Source organism: Typopeltis vanoorti, chromosome 1 (assembly GCF_054136105.1).
Source record: "Typopeltis vanoorti isolate ZY-2024b chromosome 1, IOZ_Tvanoo_1.0, whole genome shotgun sequence".
Lineage (NCBI taxonomy): Eukaryota > Metazoa > Arthropoda > Arachnida > Uropygi > Thelyphonidae > Typopeltis > Typopeltis vanoorti.
This window is the reverse complement of record NC_143549.1, coordinates 30,963,363-30,986,254: the sequence shown is the minus strand read 5'-3', so window position 1 is coordinate 30,986,254 and position 22,892 is coordinate 30,963,363. Positions and strand designations below refer to the sequence as shown.

The window sequence follows — 22,892 nt, the reverse complement described above, 5'->3', positions numbered from 1 at the left end:
AGGTGTGAACAGATGGCATCAATGACAATATCATATTAAAAATGAGGATATTAGGAAAGAACTTGGCATTGTCAGCATCCAGGAATACGTTAGCAGAGCTAATCTCAGGTGGTATGGTCACTTAAATAGAATGGGAGAGGAAAGATTAGCAAAACAAGTGTTCTCTGCCAGGTTGGCAGGAAAACAACCCAGAGGAAGACCAAGATATAGGTGGATTGATACGGTACAAAGTGCCTTAGACGATAGAAATATAAGATCTGATAATGTTGGAGTCTTGACAAGTAACAGACTGATTTGGAGGAAAATTGTAGATAGGAAGTTAGTAATGATGTAATTTTTTCGTGTAGTACTGTCATATCCTGTACACCCCTTGAGGGTACATGGCAGGAATTTGATGATGATGATGATGATATATAGTCTATGTTTAAGTTGTAAGTCAGCAGTTAGAACTGAAGGGGACATGATAAGATTGTGATCTAAAACCAGACATAAGACAGGGATGCACTCGTTATGAAGTAGAGTGACTTTAAACCTAATAGCAAAATTAGCAGTGTTCTGCTCTTTCTGAAGAAATCTGGTACAGATCAACAGAATTTTTCATCTAAATTGAATAATGCTGTAACAAGTCAGAAATAAATAGAAATAGAAAACGTCATCTGCATATCAAATGGAGAGCCTATAGAGGAAGTAAGTTCATGTGATTAGCCAAGTGGCTGTGCACTTCGCAACCATATGACTGGGAAAGGAGTGTCCAGGGCTCGATTCCCGTTGCTGACGTGAGGATCTTAGGATCTTTCTCAGACTTAGCCAAGTTAACCAGTCTTGGGTGTGGACTGCAGGATTTTCTCCCCAGTTTATCTGGGATTTTTCATCCTGCAAGCTGGCAAACTGGCCTTGAGAACTCAATGCTTCTATAGACATAGGATACGCCGGAGGCATAGGGCTAACCACTTTATCCTTGTGTATGGTTGCCGTTAAATGAATAGAAAATCCTCAACACTGCAAGGTAAAAGAGGGAAGAAGAAAGAAGAGGAAGTAAAATATTTCAGCTATTTGACAAAATTCTATTATTACTCCAAACAGATGTGTTGAATACATTTGTTTGGGGGGGGTGGGAGAGAGAGAGAGAGAGAACACTGAACTAGTAGTACACAAGATAGTGTTCAAGCCAACCAACTGTATTATGGATCTGAGAAGCAGGTTAGTAATAAGACAGTGCATCAAAGATTGTAGTCCACAGTTTGAGAATTCTGAGAAAAATGGTGGGGGGGGGTGTTGTAGAGATAGCAGAGCATTATGTGACCACAGCTATTCTGAGATGATATGTCCCTTAAACAATGGGAGAAGCAAAAGTTAGCAAAACAGGTATTTGGTGGGCTTATGTCAGGAAAAAGACCCAGATAAAGACACCAATCTAGATAGACTGATGCATTTAGAAGACTGAAATATAAGATCCTACAATATTGCATATATGACATTAATTTGGAAAAACTGGTGGTTAAGAGTTTAACCTTGTAACTATTTTAAATTCTATGCGTGACACTATTTGTTGTGACACAACTTCCTCCATCAGCTATTAAGCACAAATAAGTCTCATCCATTTCCTTATTCTGACTACTTGATATTACCTGCCATTCAAGAAGATCATCCTCATATTTAGTGAATATCACAGCTGTAATAATGTAGCGGACTGTGCCATTTGTAATAATTAAGACTGTGCCATTTTACTATGTTTTGTATTCTATTTTTCATACTTCCCTACCTTGCTTTGTCTTTAATTTTTCTGTACTTAATTATCATGAATGGTCGGCTGCCTTAACTATTGACTACTGTCATTTATCTATTTCTACTGTATCTCACACTCTACTGTCTAACAAATTTATTTGTTTTAATGACTTTCCCAGTTAGACTATATTTTGAGTATGAAAATATAAGATCTTAAATCAAAGACTAAGCAGATATCGCTTATATTCCCCGCTTATATTATTCTTACTTTAAACTAGTTGTGGCTTAAATATAAATCATATAAACTTCTATTTTATGCAGGTTCGAATTTAGGATAGTGCCTTGACGGAATCAGTCCAATAAGTTGTTTAATTAAGTCAAGCAGAAATATGTACAGAATGAGCTACATTCAGATATATACACAATATCATTACAATACTCTTGCTAATCTCATTTTTTTTTCTAATCTAACCTTAGTTTTAAGCTAATTCACAATGTAGCATAACATTACTTGAATATAAGGCATACCTTGGTTAAGCCTAATTCACCATTAATATACATTATCTCACAAGCATAGACACTTGCAAGAAGTCTTTCTTTCCACTTGTTGATTCATTCCTCTTTTCCTGCTAATTTCTTCTTAGTTCTAGTTGCCGAATATGCCTTTGCCTTATAGGACCCTTAACATGGCAGCAGTGTACTGCTCCTTCCTTTCATGATGACTTGGCACAGTAGTTCTCACGTTGCAGTGATCCAGGTAGGACCCGAAACTTATGATGCTTCTCTTTAGACCTCCGCCAGTGAATTTGGCATGACGGGACTTAGGTAAGAGAAAGCTTAGAAAACCCTCAGACAAAATTGCTTCCTGATGAATTGCTTTATATAGGCCCCAGACCTCCGTTGTGCACATGCGTGCGCCTGTCGAAATTGATCATGTATTTACCTTTGGACGTGCTGAAGTCATTCTTCGCACGTCTTTGGAATTCTTTATCCATGGCAACTATGGTCACATATTGACTTTTGGACATGTTGACTTCACGGTTCTTTGTAAATTTCCATCTATAGCAATTCTCGGGATTCTTCACTGATTTTTAGCATTAGACTTAACTTACTGATTTAACATTACTTAATAACCTTACATGATGCTGTCATGTGCCAAATTATTTTTACAAAGGTTCAATACAGTATTATTACAGAAAAGATTATTTCATTCAAAAAATTAACTTTACTCTAAATACATTCTCCTAAACAAAAAAACATGTAAAAATGAACATTTATGAAGTCACATATCATGAGAGATTTTACACAGCTACTCTTTCTTTTCCCTAATTGTTATTGCCTAAATGTAACATCTTAGATCTTGTTGCACCTTATGTCTATAAATCTCACCTTTTGTATCTTCTTATTCTAATTTAATTCTTTATTCTGAAAATTTCATATTATACTACAATCAGTGGCGGCTTGTGGCTTGAAATCGTGGGGTGCTGCAACTTTCGAAATATACATACACACTGTAAATACAGTGTATACGTGTTTGGATAAAATATCAAAATTATGGTAAAAATTTTAAAAAAAATTAAACATGAAAAAATGTTGTTTATTATTATTGATAAAGTTATACAGTTTGATATAATTCAAAATTACTTAAAAATAAAATATATTCTTCTTGTTTTGTTTCATGAAAAAATATTGTTTATTATCAATAAAATTATAGAATTTAGTATAATTCAAAATTACTTAAAAATAAAATCCATTCTTCTTGTTTTGTTTCGAGTGAAAAGGTCAATAACTTTTTCCTTGATGTTTGTGTGACTGTTGAAGAATTTGTAGTTCACTTACAGTCACTACTCTCACAGAACTTATTTTTTGAGGTTGCATTTCTGAGGTCATAATTGTCAATAACCGCAATAATGTTCTAAAATAAAAACTATAACAAATGTCTTTAATTGTAATGTCCAAATATTTAAAGAGATGGAGTAAACACGATAAGCACTACAAACACTCTACTACTGGCACAAACTGCATATAAACAACAATGGAACTGCATGACGGACAGTGCTGCATTACGCTAATAGCTCACATCTCACAATGACATGCATATGCTTGTGTGCTTAGTAATATGACACTGTCGTAAACACAGTGCTGCTAGCAGCCTTTGCCCTCCTAAGTGGTGCTACAAGATGGATTTTTATTATTTTTATACAAAATAAGAGAATTGTATAGGATTGTTGATGATAAAATTAAATATTGCAAGCAAATATAAATAAATTAATAAATATATTTATATATTGAGAAAAATTGGGTGTGCTGCAGTTCTGCAATGCCTTTGCATGAGCTGCACCTGACTACAATATTTTAAATAATCATATATAACTAAGTATAATCAAATATGGTTATACAATCATGTATAACCTAAGAGCAATAGCTCCAAGTTACAATATGCATATAGTTACAGACACTTATGTAATGCATCATGCAGAGAAGGGTAACATGGTAATATATACAGAAAGAAAGTTGCATGCAACATTTATTAGATTTTGGAAAAAATAAAACAAAGTGGTTAAGTAGCATTTACATTTTGCACATGAGCTTGGATCACTGAACATAGATATGCTAGAAACTATTACCTAAAACTAATAATTTATACAGTTATTTTGAACAGCGATTCCTCGTAGGTTGACTCCACTTCTTATTGATAAAAATTTTGTTTGAACCCAAATTGATTCTTTGAAAATAAGTTATTTTTGTCCAAAAATTTCACGAGTCTTTTTTTACTTAATGTCTCTAATATTTTTGAAAAGACTAGTAAAAGGGACATTGGTCTGTAATTTTTGAAGTCATTTTTTATTTCCCTTTTTATAAATTGGTACTGCTACAGTCTTCTTAAAATCTGATTCCTGTCATCAGTGATAAGTAAAAGATGTATATTATGAGTTCTATAATGTACATTTGATATTCTTTCCCAATGCTAGTGTTAATGCCATTGTATCTTGAAGATTTGATTGCTTTTAGGCTAGCGAAACACCCATTTGATCCAATTCTTCTTCTGGTTCTATTTCTTTTATATTAATGTTTCGTATATTGGTGATACTAATCTTGAAATGATGAAAATAAGATGAAAATCTTATTTTCATCTTGGTTCCCTGATGAAAATAAGGACCTTATTTAACCAGATGATATGCCTCAGTTGGCATCAAATTCTATCATGTTGTTTCATCATACTATATTAGTTTAAGCTTATAAGAATATTGTTTGATTGGCTAAATCCTAAGATTGCCAGCATGTCCTTGTTCATTCAGTATTTAAGTAGATATCATACAGTATTCAGTATACAGTACTAGCTGGGTGCACTACAAGAAGGTGGGGATTTGGCATTAGATTTGATTGACAAATCTAATGCCAAATTTTCTTTCATTTTTATTCCTAGTTATTCATCTTCTGGTGAAATGGATGAAATAGTGAGACCAATTGCACTTCTTATCCATGTTATTCAATGGGTGTTACAGAATCGTATCCAGATTTAGCTGGACGTCTATAGACATCATGGGCGGTTGGGGAGTTAATAGACAGGCATTCATTTTAGTAATAAGTCTGCCATAATTCTTTTATATAAGTAGATCTAAAATTGATATAAATTGATTTATATTATAAAAGTATGGGAAACTATAATTAATATTAATTATATTATTTTTGATTTCTGTATAATGTTTAACTCGATCCTGTTTTATTGAAAATATTTTTCTAGTTGCATTAGATTGTTGCCATTATCTAGGTTATCATAATCAAGTTAGATATAATGTAATTATTCTTCAGTGGGAAGATTTGTGTTTCTTGATTGAAAGCAGACATCACAGAATGAATTAATACATAAAATATACTATGCTACCTAAGTTTGTTGTGCTTTCATTACAGTTTTTTAAAGCTAAATTGCAGACAATAAGCAGAAAACTATAAAAAATTGACTTCTATAAAAGTACAGGGTGTTTCAAAAAGAATGACCCGATTTCAAATAATTAACTTAACTAAAATTAACTTAGTGTAGTGGCTATTTGGACGCTAGTAGTGGCATCTAGGTCATCATATCAAACTCTGGGCCAAGGCCATTCACACGGTACAAATTGCATTCATTTGTGGTTCGTGGTTGCAGAGATATACAATTTTCAAATCGGTACATTCTTTTTGAAACATACAGACTTGGAGGAGGTGAGGGGTACACATTATTCCTGCCATATATGTATTGTATTGGTAATCTAAATAAGGCAGAACAAAGTATAGGTGGTACAATATTCCCTACATTTTCAAATAAATCCATTAATTTATAATGCAAGTCTATTCCTAATATCATTTTTATCATTCCATTTATGTTTGAATTATATTTCTTTGTATAATATAGATGTTATAATTTCAAGCTGGAGTAATGCGCCATTAAATAAGGTCATCTAATACAAACATAGCTGCACCAGCAAAAATCCTATTTGAAATATGGTTTATGCTAGTATGTAATAACTCAGTAAGTTATCTATCCATGAACAGGCATTCACATAGTACTAATTGCATGTGTACTGTGACACATTGCAGCTCTCTCTCTAATAGCTTAATATTGCCTATCTCAGATAATTCACTTGAATGTATTCATAATGAAGAGCATACTTCATTATAAATGAATATGAGTAAATAAGAATATAGATTCAGATCTGCAGTTAGATTGGATGACAACCATGAACAAATGCCTATCATTTTCTGGGATACTTCAACCGTTGCAGTTAGATTATTCCAAAGAATAACTTTATTTATTTATTTATTTTCACAAGGAAATATGTGAAATTGGCTTCCAGCTTTACAGTCCATACTTTTCCCCTTGTATTATGCTTTCTGGTGCTTTAAGAAAGTTGCATGAGGAGGAATTTCTGACTGATTCATGGCTGCAAGTGTTTTTGATTGATTCAGTGACCAAGATGCTGACTTTTTCTTTCAGGTAATCCTGGTGCTGAAATCAAGTGGATGAAATGCATAGAGGTAGATAATTTATTGAGTTATCTCAATAACTATGCATGACCGGTTCTTATTTTGTGTAAATTAATATTAATGAAATAAATGATTATGAATGACTCTTTTTAAAAGTAAAAGTTTATTTTTGTTTCAGGGACAAATATCCATTCCAGGAACAATAGGTTTGTATACCTTTTTGATTTATCTGCTATCAAGTTGTTTCAATAATGGAATATTAATAATTTTAAGAATATTAAAATTTATTATATATATTGGAATATTAAAAAATGAAGATATTTGTAAAGAACTTGACATTGTCAGCAGAGCTACTCTCAGGCATTGTGACTGAAATAGAATGGGTGAGGAATGATCAGCAGAGCAAGTGCTGTTTTGCCTGGATGGAAGTAAAAGGACTCAGAAGATGAAGATTTAGGTGGAAATTGCCTTAGAAGACTATAATAAGATCTGATAGTGTTGGAGTACTGACAGGTAACAGATTAATTTGGAGGAAAATTGTCAGAAGAAAGAAAGGGTGGAAGGTAGTAATGATGGAACGTTTCATATAGTGCTATCATAATATCCTGCGCACCTCTGAGGGTGCATATTAGGAATTTGATGATTATTATGAAATCCAGATATGTTCTTATCAAAGTCCTGTAAAGTGAGAGAATAAGTTCCTTATTTTTACAAGCTAACATTCTTTTTTAACAGTGCTGTTATCCAATCTGATGGCTTAACCACTATTGCATGACTTTTAAACTTTAATCACTGTCCCCAATTTACCCTTAAGTCTAGCTTCATTGACTATCTCTAACAAATTCCCATTAATATAATATTCTGCCTGTAGTGTCCCTCCATCCAGAATGCATGACTTCACTCTTGGTCAAAATTGGATTGATATTCATTGTCATTTGCCTATATATATATATATATATATATATATATATATATATATATATATATATTTGAAAAAAATAGATTTAATGACTCCAAGACCGAGATAACATATAAAGATTTTAATGATAAATACTACTAGTTTCGGCATATAGCAGCCTTCTTCAGGTATTTATAAAGGAAAGGAATACTAATAAACATCATCATCATCATCATCATCATCAAATTCCTGCCATGTACCCTCAAGGGGTGTACAGGATATGACAGTACTACATGAAAAAATTACATCATTACTAACTTCCTATCTACAATTTTCCTCCAAATCAGTCTGTTACTTGTCAAGACTTCAACATTATCAGATCTTATATTTCTATCGTCTAAGGCACTTTGTACCATATCCATCCACCTATATCTTGGTCTTCCTCTGGGTCGTTTTCCTGCCAACCTGGCAGAGAACACTTGTTTTGCTAATCTTTCCTCTCCCATTCTATTTAAGTGACCATACCATCTGAGATTAGCTCTGCTAACGTATTCCTGGATGCTGACAATGTCAAGTTCTTTCCTAATATCCTCATTTTTAATATGATATTGCCATTGATGCCATCTGTTCACACCTCTAATCTTTCTCAGGACTCTCATATCTGCGGTCTCTAGTCTTTGGTCAAGTGTTTTACTTCTGACCCAGCTCTCAGATCCATAAGTTAAAATTGGTTTGAACACAGTCTTGTATACAGCTAATTTAGTGTTCTGACTAATTTCTTTCTTATTCCATATGAATTTATTCAATTGACTTCCCACCATACCAGCTTTGCTGATTCTGTTGTCTATTTCTATATTTAGTTTACCATCTTCAGTAAAAATTGTGCCTAAGTAGCTGAAATGTTTTACTTGTTCCACAGGTTCTCCATTCACAACACAGTTGACATTTTCAATGATTCTGCCTATTTTCATTGTCTTTGTCTTTTTATTGCTGACCTTCATACCATATCTATTACAACAGCTATTCAATTCAGTCAGAGAATCTTGCAGACTTGTAGCAGATTTATTTAGAAGTATAACATCATCCGCATAAAGCAAAGAGCTGACATTAACATCTCCAATTTTGATATCAGGTTTAATACCACATTCCTTCATAATGTGATCCATATAGATAATGAATAACAGAGGTGATAATGTACATCCTTGTCTCACACCAGATTTAACATTAAACCATCTTCCTGTACTTCCTTCAATTCTAACTGCTGACTCACAACTCAAATAAAGACTAAGTATTGCTTGATATAATGCTCCATTGACACCATATAACTGTAGCGTATTGAATAGCTTCTCTCTTGGCACCTTGTCATATGCCTTTTCCAAATCAACAAAACTTAAATACAGATCTTTGTTATATTCCCATGCTTTCTCGACTATTTGTCGTAAAGTGAAGATCTGATCCTGACAGCCTCTATTTGGCCTGAATCCAGCTTTTTCTTCACCAAGCTTTTCTTCCACAATTCTTCTCAACCGTTTCTCAAGTATACTTGCATAGATCTTGCCAGGAACACTCAGTAGGGAAATACCTCTGTAATTCTCACATTGTGTTATTTCCCTCTTTATATATGGGTACTATGAAAGCTCTACTCCAATCATCGGGAATTCGTCCCTCTGTCCAGGCTTTCTGAACTATGCAGTGCAGTCACTGTAAGACTCTTATACCACGATACTTCAGCATTTCTGGTTTAATATCATCTACTCCTGCTGCCTTTCCACATTTCAAGCCTTTGATGGCTTTTTCTACTTCAAGTATGGATATGTATTCCTGACTGCATGCCTGGTCAGTGTTTTTTATCACTGTGCTGTCATCACTGCTTGTTTCATTTAGCAGTTTTTCAAAGTAATTACTCCATACTTCAAGGATATCTTTTTCTCCTGTTTTCATTTCACCTTTATCATCTCTAATTCCTTTTACAGCACTCTTTCCTCCATTCCTAAGCTTCTTCAACAACCTCCAGAATATTTTGCCACCTTCTTGATATTTATTTTCTATATTCTTGCCAAAGTCCTCCCATGACTTTTGTTTAGCTAGTTTTACACACTGTTTAGCTTTCTTACATTTGTCTCTGTATTCTGTAAGAGTAAAAGCTGACTTATTTGCCAGGAACTTTTGATATGCTTTCTTCTTTTCCTTCACTGCCTCTTTAACTTCCTGTGTCCACCAGGGAGTTCTGATTTTTTTATCTTTGCACACAACCTCACCACATGCCTCTCTGGCAGAATCAATCAATGTTTCCTTCAGAGTTTGCCACTGAATCTCCAAGGTTTGATTCCTGTTCTCAAACTCTTTCATTTTCTTTTCAATAATATTTCTGTATTTTAGTCTACAGTTTACATCTGAGAGCTGCTCAACTTTTATTCGCTTTAAAACTTTCTTACATGTTATTCTTTTCAATATGAAATTCAATTTTATCCTGCTCAAGACTAAATAGTGATCACTTCCAATTTCAAATCCTCTGTACACTTTGGTGTCCTGCACCAGGGAGAAAACATCACTATCAACAATAACATAGTCAATGAGACTTTTCTTATTCCTAGCCTCTTCTCTCCATGTGAATTTGTGCACATTTTTATGTTGGAACATGGTGTTAGTAATAACCAGTCCATGTCCTGAGCAGAAATCCAACAGATAATAAACATTGAATTATTTAAACAAACTGGAAATTACAGGTACAAATTGCCTCACATAATCGATACATAAAAAAGTTGTATTTTTTCAAGTTGTTCCAACTGGTGTGCCATTGTTTGTTGCAATTGTGCGAGCAGGTTCACGTGAACGCCAATATTGAATAACTGCAGCATGGCTATCTGGGATGTTATAACTTAAATTATTGTTTAAGTGGACCGGGTTCAGTAGGATTTCCCTTGATTCTACGATTTTCCTTTCAAACTCATCTTCACAGCAAAAAATATTTTCTGATCTATTCCAGCATACAGAGTGGCTTTGTTGGTCATCATTAGGATTATTTGAAAAAAGAATATGACTGGATAACGCAGTTGCATGAGATCTTTTGTAAGAGATGTCTCTCTTATGCTCTTCTATGCGTTGTTCAATAGATTTGTTAGTTTGACCAAAGTATGGGATATTGCAATCACACCACAATTTATATACTCCAGGGTACTTTAGGTTGTGATGAGTAGGTTTTGGATGGCTGATTAGAGAGCAGATTTTTGGAAGTGTGGTGAAGAAGGTCCTGATATTATATTTTTAAGGACTTTAGCTATTTTCTTAGAGACTGTGCTAATGTATGGAATGGAGATGCTACCTTTAAAATTAATAGTCTCTGTTGTGCACTGCTTAGGAGGATTCAGAAGAAATTTTTTAATTGTTTTTTCAGAGTATCCATTTTGTTTAAAAATAATTTTTTCAAATAATCCTAATGATGACCAACAAAGCCACTCTGTATGCTGGAATAGATCAAAAAATATTTGTTTAAATAATTCAATGTTTATTAGTATTCCTTTCCTTTATAAATACCTGAAGAAGGCTGCTATATGCCGAAACTCATTAAAATCTTTATATGTTATCTCGGTCTTGGAGTCATTAAATCTATTTTTTTCAAATGTATAACAACTGAGTAAAAGCTGATCGCCACATATATATATATAACCAATCTGTTCAAGTCAGCTTACAGGGATTTGCTGTCTATATCATCAAATAACTGAATGTCACACCAGACCCCTCTCCCAGTATCATTAACGTACATGTGTTAAACAACAGCCCAATTACAGAACTCTTGGTATACCATTAGTCGCCATCTTTCTTTTCTCAGCCCTTATCTGAACATGGATTTTGAAATGTAATTAATAAAATATTTATCTACATTTCAGCTGTTAAAATGCCTGTCAAATAATAAGATATTAACTGGAATTTATAGAATTTGTTATTCTTTTGGCATCTGTTCTATTGCTGTTTTTTTATCATATGCTTTTGTATTCCATTATAGTTTAAAAGTTGTGCAAGAAGTTGAGATGCAGTAGAGGAGAGAGAGGGATTTCCTTTATTTGTGTATATAATTAGTGTTTGAAAGCAAATACAGGTATCCCTTGATTAACGTGGTTAATTAATCCCTCGATGTTACTGTATATATCAAAATCACGTTAATCAAATCTAATAATCAATGGTAAAAATTACAATTCATCCATGATCGATTACGGTATTAATAATTTGTTTTATATGGTACTCTTTTAGGAAAGATAAAAAATGAATGCAAAGTAAATGTTTAATAAATGTTTGTACCTACATTATTTACTGCAACTTTTTTTTATCAAAAGAAATTATCAAGAGTCGTTAGAACAGTTTTAGTTTTTTATTATCGGCATAAATTCTATGATAGCAAGCAAAATGACTCTCCAGACCTCGGCAAACAATCAATGAAACACAGAGAAAAAACACTGCAAATATAATACATGATGGTACAAATTAAGTGGCTATTGAATCCAACATCATTTCATAGACGAATATAGAAACTACAAGAGTTTCGTGTCAAACATATAGAACTTAAAAGTTTCGATGGATACAAGCATAAGCAACCTTATGGGCAACTCGTAAGTGGAGTAAGTTCCAGATTACTTTCCTTAGTATATTCCATAATGTAAAGCACATCTCCTAGAGGACACGTATGATAAATATTGAATCCGACATTATTTCATAGCCGAATATAGAAACTACAAGAGTTTCCTGCTGAATATATAGAAACTAAAAGTTTTGGCGGATGCAAGCTCCAGATCACTTTCCTTAGTATTTTCCATAATGTAAAGCACATCTCCTAGAGGACATGTATGATAAATAAGCCTTTGGCTTTCTATTTCAGTAATACATGATGATTTATTTATTTTCAGTTACAATCTAGAAATTATTGAACAAAGAATAAAAAATTTAAAAAAAACAAAAAAACTAAACCACTATACTGACATCGGAGGTCGTGGTATCTCTCAGATACAATTTACTGTCAAATATCACAAACCTTTACATAACATGCGTTAAACCAAACTGACATCAAAAAAACATGTGGAATATCATTCGTAACACATGAATGCACAGCTACTCTTGACCTCCAAGCTATACACTGAATTGTGTAAGTACAATATATTTATATTAAACATTTTACATGTATCTGTCAGATCAGCTGCGAGCTCCGCAGGATTAAAGGTGCGTTAATCAAAAATCTTGCTGCATATATCAAGGGATTACTGCAATTAATTTTGCCGCGTTAAGCAAGGAATACCTATATTCCCCATCTCTTTCTCTCTCCATTTTACTTAACCATAAAAATTAGAGCCATGTTTTAGCATGCAAAATTACATGTGGTTCTGGAGCAGCTACTTTTTCACTGCTACTCTAGATTATTAGAGAATACTACAGTAGGGCAACAGTTTTTCTTAACATACATTGGCATTTCTGCTGTCAACTATCATACTATGCACATCACATTTAACATTATGGTGTTCGCTGATTATTTGTATAACCTATATTGTGGTGTAGGCTTCTGTATGTTTTTGCCAGTATTACTCCACAATTAAAGAATCAGATTGGATAGAAAACTAATTTTATTGTTTATTCAACTGATTCTTAAAAATCTTTTCACATCATCAGGAGAATTATCGAATATATTAAAAAAAATGATATTAATAGTTAACATACATCATGAAAATATCTGAACACGAATAACAATGGAAAGCATGCATTTGCTATGTCATTGTTTGCTGGTTCACAGGGCTGCTGCATACTACTCGTGTACCTGTGTGTTGTGATTTATTAGAGAAGACAGACCTGAGAAAACTAAAATCAGCTGATTCTTTTAATGCTCTTGAAAAAAATCTGTCATCTACATGAAGCAATTTTGTTTGTTGCCATAATGTTTTGTGTTTTCTTTCGTTCTCAGTATCCTTGAAGTGTTCTGATTGGCATACCTCTCCTGACCCGCTTGTCTATCCTATATAGCATAAACCACAACTACAAGTGTAGACACTTTTTCAGAGATTTAGGAGGTTTCAGGTATTAGAAATCGTGTTGATAGAGTAGAAGGCAACCTTCTACTTTTGTTTTGTTGAAGCAACATCCTTTCTAATTTATCTATGAGTGAGTTATATGGAAGAATAATTGCTCCTTTAAAGTCCTTGGAGGTTAATGTAGGATTTGTAATCACAGCGGAACAAAGATCTTTAAAAAAAGCATTCAACAAGATATGAATATCATACTGAAAGCCGCAGAGCTAACTCAATAGTATTGTTAAATTTCATGAATATATAGAAAAAATGAAATCACTTCTGTACGATTCTAATACCCATGGAAAAAAAAAAAATCTGATACTCACAGATGACTGAACGCACACGCTCTCACTCACTCTCTCTCTCTCAAGTCAAGACACCCTCTGGTTCCAAGAATATATGGGATTTCCAAGGTGCATATTACAGGACTTGCCATTGAGACCTATTCTTGATGCAAAATATTTTCCAGCTTCATTACTATCCAGATATCTAGCAAACGGCTAAGCTTCCATTTGGCAAAACATCCTCTTTTATAAAGAATACACTTCATAGAAAGCACCAAAGACCTTACAATAGGTCTTTGGTGTTTTCTATGAAGTGTGTTGGGCATAGTTAATCTGTTCACTAATGTGTCAAGAACAGAAACCATACAACTATTTCAAGACCTCTTTCCATCGGATACAGTAGATCTCTTTAAATGTTGCATCACTATCACATTCTTCAAATTCCAAGAGGAATATTTTGAACTGAAGAAAAGACTAGCAATGTACTCTTCCTTGTTGGCAAACCTATTTGGAGTGGTTTAAAAAAATGCCTTTCACTACCAAGGAACACAACCTAAAGTTTATTATTATTATGTGACACCATCAAGAGTGGCAGAAATATGTTGACAATATTTTCATTTTTTTACCCAGTTAGAAGAATTGATCATATACCTCAACAGCCTTCACCCTCGAATTAAATTCACTGTTGAATTAGAAGCAAAAAGGTCTTTGCCATTTTTGGATACCAGAACACATTCAGTTTCTCAGTTTATAGGAAGCTAACAAACACAAGATGTTACACATTTCATTACATCACTACCTTGCAAAAAAAAAAAACAGGCATTATCCATTTCCTATTCTTATAAGGCTTACAGAATTTTCATTGCTATAGATAAAAGGAACCAAGAGTTTGAATTCCTGGGTTCCATCCTACCAAAAAATAGCTACAATAGAGTATTTAAAAAAAAAAAAAAAAAAAAAATCCTATGTCAACCTATAAGACAATCAGATGAACATGAAAACCAAGACTTTTAGAGGAGCAGTTATGATTCTCCCATACAGCAAACACTTGATTTAATGGACTAATAGGGTCTAAGGGGCATCCATTTAAATCGTGAATTTTTTAAAATAAAAATATCTGCAATTTTATCAATATTAGCACTTTATTAATAAAAAAATTGTTTTACACAATTTTTAACACAATTTTCACACTTTTAGATAATGTTTGATGCTGAGGTGCTTGGTTTAGGTAATCCTGCTTTGAAAAAAACTATCAAGTTTTTTTTGAACTTTTGAATTCTGCTGTTTTTTTTTAATAATTAAATTTTAATTCCAAGTCCATTGTCATGCCACGGAACAAAAGAACCAATTACAGTGTGATTGGTGTGATCATGTGCTAGTCATTCACTGAACATGTTTTATGAGCAGTGAATCATTTATGTCGACTCAATTACTACAGTGTTTTTCCAACATATGATCGCCTATTTGCCAAAATTTGTTAAAAAAACAGGAAATTAATAACAAAAAAAAAAAACCCTGTTAATTTAATTATAAGCAAATCTTGGTTAAAAGCATTTTAAAATTAACAGAGTGTTAATTTTGACACATGTGACATATGGATTGGAAGTTTTGTCCGTTAAATCGAGGGTTTACTGTATATACAATCAGTCACAGATAAAATAGCGAGGATGCTGCTTCAACAAAATATAAAGGTTACTTACTACCTCATCAACACAATCTCTAATCACCTAAAATCTCCCCATCTAACTCTTTAAAAAAGGTCTACAAGATTAGCTGTAGTTGTGGTTTGCACTACAGTCAGAAGAGCTATGCCAATCCGAATGCAAAAGAAAACACAAATCAGAGCTAACAGCACATACAGCTGTAATAAAAAAAAAAAAAAAAAAAAAAAAAAAAAAAAAAAAAAAAAACACCAAATATTAAAGCAACAAACCAAAATACTCTATTCTCGTAGACAGGCTTATACGTTGGTTATGCATATTTTTTTTTCTCTAAATCACTTAGGGAATTTAGGAGAACGATAGCTTCATATCTTCATTCTCAGTTAGGAGAACAATAGCTTCATATCTTCATTCTCATACCAAATTTGGGAGGCATACATCAGCAGACCTTCAGCCCAATGGCCAAGAACGCCTACTTAGCCCGCCAGAGGGCACCATCAGGACTTCTAGGAGAATGATAGCGTCATATCTTCATTCTCAGTTACTGTATTGTTAGAGCCTGTGTGCACCTGCCTTTTTTGTAAGTTTCTTTTGTAAATGGCAATGTGACATTGTCGAAATATCGAAAATATTTATTAAAGTATAATTTAATTTATATTCGGATCTACGTTGTTTCAATTCCCTAAGTGATTTAGAGATACAAAATACTCTATATATAGATTACAGTTTTTTTTTCCAAGAATCAGCTGAAATGATAAAATATCCCTCTACAGTGCAACAAAAGGGATGATTTTACATCAGGTCTGGTCTTCTCTAATTCATCATAACACACATGTGGTTACCAGTAGTATATAAGTCCATGAACCAGCAAACAGCATCTTAGCAAATGCACACTTTCCGTAGTTATTGTAAAATATTTTAAATAATGGCTTCACACATGTAAAAGAAAACTAGGATTTTTGCATAAGTGAAATATATAGGGATATTTAATAAATTCTAGTTTTCTTTTACATCTCTGAAGTCATTATTTAAAATATTGTACTATGTCTACCATGCATATCCCTTTTAAATGTCTAGTAACTGATTCCATTGTTATTCATGTTAAAATATTTTCATTATCATCCTACCTGTTTTTTAATTTATTCACATGATGATGATAATGTGAAACAAAAGATTTCCATAAAACTAGTTGAGTAATCAATAAAAAATTAGTTTTCTATTTCATCTGATTTTTTAATTATGGACTAATACTAGCAGAAATATTCCCAGCATTTTCATCACCTGTAATATGTGATTATTCTCAATATGTTACCATCATCTGCAGAAGTATTCATTGTGTTTATATACATACATACAAATTTACCTTGATTAATGGCTCGGATGGCTTTGTAAGATGTAAGGAACAGATACCTTTCCAGTCAGTTTGGTGTAGGGTCTGATCTGAGAGGCCTGCCTTACCAAAATTGTTTAATTTAATGTCATTTTTTTTTTTTTTTATGGATTGGAATTGTGCATCCAGTTTCATCAATATATGGTAAGTTACAGGTGCAGTGGATTCTTATTTCTCCAGAGTGTGCCAAGAGAGAGAGAGAGGATCCTTGGAGGAGTTGAAATGTTTTTTAATTTTATAGATGGTTTGAAAGTAGCATTAAGATTGTAGTAGTGTAAGATTGTATTTATTTATCTGATAACCCTTTAATGTATGGGAAACTATGGTTTTACTGTGATATACATTATTCGCATTTTTCAGTGAAGTTATATGATGAGTGTTGAATTTTTTTGACCAAAAAAACTAATGTAATAAAAAATAACTAACACTATGTTTATAGGTCGTAATAATTATTTAATAAAATCTACAAGTTTTGCCACTTAAGCCAGTGGCTTCATCTGGGTTGAGGTGAATACACAAATCCTAACCCTAATGAAGCCACTGGATTAAGTGGCAAAACTTGTAGATTTTATTAAATAATTATTACAACCTGTAAATATAGTATTAGTTATTTTTTATTACATTATGTGAAGAATTCTATTTATGGTATTTTTGCTATAGCCATTGTTAATAAATGTGTTGCTAATAATTTGCAATTCCTGTTTGAGCTTGTCCATTAGAATAAGTTGTTATAGCCCTGTTTTTTAAGGGTGTTAATAACTCCCTGTGGTTTTACTGTAATATCCAACAGTTGAAGTCTCTTGGATGTTACTCTGGTATATTCTGAAAACTTTGAAACTGTTTACATATAAAATCCAGTGGTGCAACAGCTGAAGCCACCAAATAATGCCCACAGGTTTCAATATGCAATCAGATTTCAAGAATTAACAAGGAGAGATCCCGAATTTATCCACAAGCTGATAATGTCAGATGAAGCACATTTTCATTTGAATGGCTTCATTAACAAACAAAACGGCAGGATTTAGGGTTTGGGAAAATCCTAGGGCAATTCATCAAAGAGAATTGCACCTCCCTTAAGTGTACGGTCTGGTATGGGGTGACGTCAGAAGAAGTGATCCGACCTTACTTTTTCAAAGACCACATTGGGAACTCTGTCAATGTTACAGGAGATGAATATCGGTCTAGGATCGAAAATTTCTTACTCCCAGCCATTTAAGATAAACATATGTGGTTACAACAGGATGGAACGACAGCGCACACAACAAGAGCCACAATCCAACTGCTCAGACAAATTTTTGAGGGAAGAATAATTTCCCACAGTTGTGACATACGCTGGCCATTGTGTTCTCCAGATCTGATGACGCCTGATTTCTTCCTATGGAGCTATCTCAAAGAAAAAGTTTATGTTAACAAGCCTTAGACCAACAGCTGGAGAACAATATTTGGGCCGAAATCAGAGCACTAGAACCTGAAACACTAAGAGGTGTCATGAAAAACGCCTTAGAAAGGGCATGTTTAAGTGAAGCAGAAAATGGATGCCATTGACAAGATTTGGTTTTTCACACCTAGTGTAAATTTATTTCCTATATATGATGCTGTGGTATTGTAAATTTAAAACAAAAAATAAAGGAGTTATTAAATATTGAAACTTCTTCGTGACTTTTGGCCCATCCTTTACATGCTGACTCTTATCACTCTTCACAAAAACTTCTCTGTTCAGTCGGAAATTTTTCCATGGTTAATTTCCAAGGTCTTCTTTATAAAATCTATAAAGAAAAATTTTAAAAAAAAATTAATTAGAAAAAGTTATTAAAATTTCAGACTCCTTCGTAACTTTTGTCCCACCTTGTATATATATATATAACTGTCTGAGGGAAGACATGCGATCAGTGTATCCAGGAAAGGAAGTGAGCTTTGATTTTCAATTTTAGCATTAAATTGTGTGCACTCATATTGTTTGATCAGGTGGCTGAGGAAGCTGTTTAAAGTTTGGTGGACTTGTGGTCAGATAACAAAAACATTGTCAGTGTGTCTAAGCCAAACTGTAGGTTTTAAAATGAAGAAATCTAAAGCATGTTGCTCAAAAGCTTCCATGTAAAAGTTAGCAATGGGAGGGAGTGGTTATCCCATGGCTGTACCTTCTGTTTGTAGATAAAAATTATTTTGCCACACAAAGTAACCGAAATGTAGTACGTGGACAAAACAATAATATTATGTGAAATTTGTTCTCTAAGGGAAGAATTGTGTCACTGATCGGGACGTTTGTGAAAATGACAGAAACATCAATGACTAATAAATCATCTTTGCCGAGCATTATGTTTTTAATTTTGTTTATGAAGTGTTGTGTGTTCTTTATATAGGAAGAGGGAATGACCTGCCAACTCCTTGAGTGTTGATGCTCATTTCTTGACTAGGTGATAATTACAGCTATCTATTAAACTTCAACTATTGGCCAAAGCAGAATGTTATATTTGTGAACTTTGGGAATCCCATAAATTCTGGGAGAGCAAGTGCAACATGGTAACAGTTTTTTAATAGTGTCTGATGGCCAAGAAGTGACACTTAAGTTATTTAACAGTTTTCTTCTTAATCCTGTTAAGTGGATTATAGTTCATAAGTGCTGCTATCAGAGATTAATTGATTCACTTGATAAAGGTAAATAGATCTTTACTAAAATTATATGAATTAAGTGGATATTAAATCCAACATAATTTCAGAGCCGAATACAGAAACTATTAAAGTTTCGTATTTGAAAGTTGACAGCTTGCAGGAATATGCTCGCTACCATACTATGAGTTGCCCTATCTGAACCTTATAGCAAGCACGCACGCCGAAGCGCCTGTATATTTACATCCTATTGGTTCATTTTGATAGGTTTCACTGGTTTGACAGCTGTTTCAAACTCATTGGTTTTTGTCAGAAACACTGTATAAGTAAAGGTCTCTCTAAAAATTAGGTGATCCCTGGATCCCTACGAGTGACCGAAAGATTGTCTAACTCCGCCTTGGTTCCACTTGGTGACAGGCTCACCCTACACCGAGCAAAACCACTAATATTCCAAGGAAAAGCATCCCCTGACAAAGCCCCAGATGGGCCATGCTGGAAAGCACTCTCCTAGGTAAAATGCTCTCAACAGGAGCAAAATTTCGGAAGAAACCTGAAAGAACAAAAACTCTTGGTACTAAGGAACTTGAAGCATCGTAGAGGTGTATTTTCCGTAAGCGAATTCTCGGTCAATGTTAGTATTATTTACTAAAATAAAGAGTCAAAAGGCTTCAATTTGGCAATGCAAAATTATATAAATTAAGTGGATATTAAATCCAACATAATTTCAGAGCCGAATGCAGATCTATTTAGGACAACTGTAGCATTACCTTTGTAAGACTAAGTATATCCTTATTAGCTTTTAATTATTTGATTGCTGCAAAGTTTATGCTTTTATTAAATAGTGATAGTTCACTGTTATTGGGTAAGGCTAGATAGATTGATCACATTGCCATTACTTGCATGTGGTTGGTTGCTGCTAGAGTGACATGTTGGAAGAGAGATATCCTAATTAGTTAAATTTGTGTTAAATCTGCTGTTTTAATTATGAAATTTGGCTATAATTTTTTTTGTTACTTTCCAGAATATATTTAGCTGAGTTATCAGTGAACTTTTCAAGTACATTCCAAATCTCTCAATTTATATAACTGGAGAGTTCAGATTTATAACTTGATTTTGGGTCATTGCTACGTTTTTGCAGACTGTTTTTGCTCCCTAAGCATTGCTTTCTCTGTGTGGGCATAGATTTGAAGTACTTTGGCCAAAGTAAATTTCTTTTTCAGCTTGGATGCAATTAGGAATTAGACTGCTGTCTCTATGAAAAGCTAGCCGATTGATCAAAAGTGAAATGTGTATCTTTAGCTTACCATAATGATTGCTCTTCTTGCATGTTAGTTCTCGATGGGTCATGAGAATCCTTTTTTTCATAGGCACATGATGATCAGCATTCATTATTAAAAAATTATGGAAACAACTACCGTGTTATAGTAAGACTTCAGCTTAATATAAACCAAAATAACCACTTGATGTTTATAAATTATCAGCAACACCTTTATCAACAATGGCTATAGCAAGAATACCATAACTAAAATTCTTCATATAACTTCACTGAAAAATGCAAGTAATATAGAAAAACCATGCAAGTAATATAGTAAAACCAAAACTGTCCCATACATTAAAGGGTTATCAGATAAATAAATAGAATCCTACACCATTACGATCTTAATGATATTTTTAAGCCACATATAAAATTAAGAAAAACATATTCAACTCCTCCAAGGATCCTTGGCCCACCCTGGGGTATGCAAAATCCATTGCACCTGTAACTTACCTTATATTGATGAAACTGGATGCACAATTCCAATCTGTTAATAAAAAAAAAAAAAAAGGAAAGTTATCTGTTCCTTACATCATACAAAACTCTACTATGAATGCAATTCAAGGAAGCCTGTGAAATTTTCATCAGCCATCTTAATCTAAACAAACGGTGGCATAAAAATTCTAAGAATTTGGTTTGCATACTTTTAGCCCACATAAGTTTTTTCCAGTATTCCAACAAACCTTTGAGTAATATTTCAGCCCTTATTGGCCACTATCTATACTGCTTTCTCATTTATCCATAATTACATGAGAGCATGCTGCTCTCTATCTCAATATTAATATATCCCTGAATGATTTGTAACACAAATAAAAAGAACTTGAGTTTTGATGTAGAAAGTATTTTTTTTCTTTTTTCTTTTCTTTATTCACCAAAGGTCAGGCCAGTAGTGTTAATGGTTGACCAAACTAGTGTATACTCTGTAGACCATATGCTAGATTGTAGCATACCTTATTTCTTTGTACAGTATGTATATGTGTATCCTGCAAATGATGATCTTAATATGAAGGTCAAAACATCGAGCAACTTGGAATAATTAGCGCCTTCAAAAATAGAGCTATGACAATTTGCTCTAATGAACGAACTCTTAAGCAAGAATTACAAATTATTAACAAAAATACCATGAATAAAATTCTTCACAAAACTAATCTGAAAAGGAAAATATTACAGTAATACTATAGCCATTATATTCAAATTCTGTATATTCAATACTGAATTTGGAAAAATTCTGCCAAAATATTTCTAGAGGTTTGGGATTTATTTTATCATCATCATCAAATTCCTGACATTTATCCTCAAGGAGTGTACAAGATATGATAGTACTACATGAAAATTTACATCATTATTAACTTCCTCTCTACAATTTTCCTCCAAAATCAATCAGTTATCTGGCAAGGCTCCAACATTGTCAGATCTTATATTTCTATCTTCTAAGGCACTTTTTGCTGTATCAATCTACCTATATCTTGGTCTTCCTCTGGGTCTTTTTCCTGCCAACCTGGCAGAGAACACTTGTTATCTATTGCTAATCTTTCCTCTCCCATTCTGTTTAAGTGACCATACCACCTCAGATTAGTTCTACTAACACATTCCTGGATGCTAACAATGTTAAGATCTTTCCTAATATCCTTGTTTTTAATATGATATTGCTATTGATGCTATTTATTCATGCCCCTAATCTTTCTCAGGACTCTCATATCTGAGTGTCCTGAGTATCATTTCTGGTTAGAAGCATAAATTAAAATTGGTTTGAACACTGTCTTATATACAGCTAATTTAATGTTTTGATTAATTTTTCTCTTATTCCATATAAATTTATTCAGTTGACTTACTGCCATACCAGCTTTGTCGATTCTATTTCGATATTTAATTTACCATCTTCACTAAAAATCGTGCTTAAGTAACTGAAATGTTTTATTTGTTTGATAGGTTCTCCATTCACAATTCAGTTGATATTTTCAATGCTTCTGCCTATTTTTATTGTCTTTGTCTTGTTATTG

At 33.3% G+C, this 22,892-nt stretch overlaps 1 protein-coding gene across 3 annotated transcripts in view; it reads left to right on the top strand.

Annotated features, from left to right (window-relative positions):
* cbc (protein CLP1 homolog) overlaps positions 1-22,892 on the top strand; it is a 194,100-nt gene that overhangs the window by 87,433 nt on the left and 83,775 nt on the right. For all 3 annotated transcript variants that reach the window (XM_090415421.1, XM_090415438.1, XM_090415432.1), the window contains exon 6: positions 6,869-6,896. In XM_090415421.1, coding sequence (XP_090271547.1) covers positions 6,869-6,896 — 28 coding nt within the window. The remainder of the gene's footprint in view (positions 1-6,868; positions 6,897-22,892) is intronic.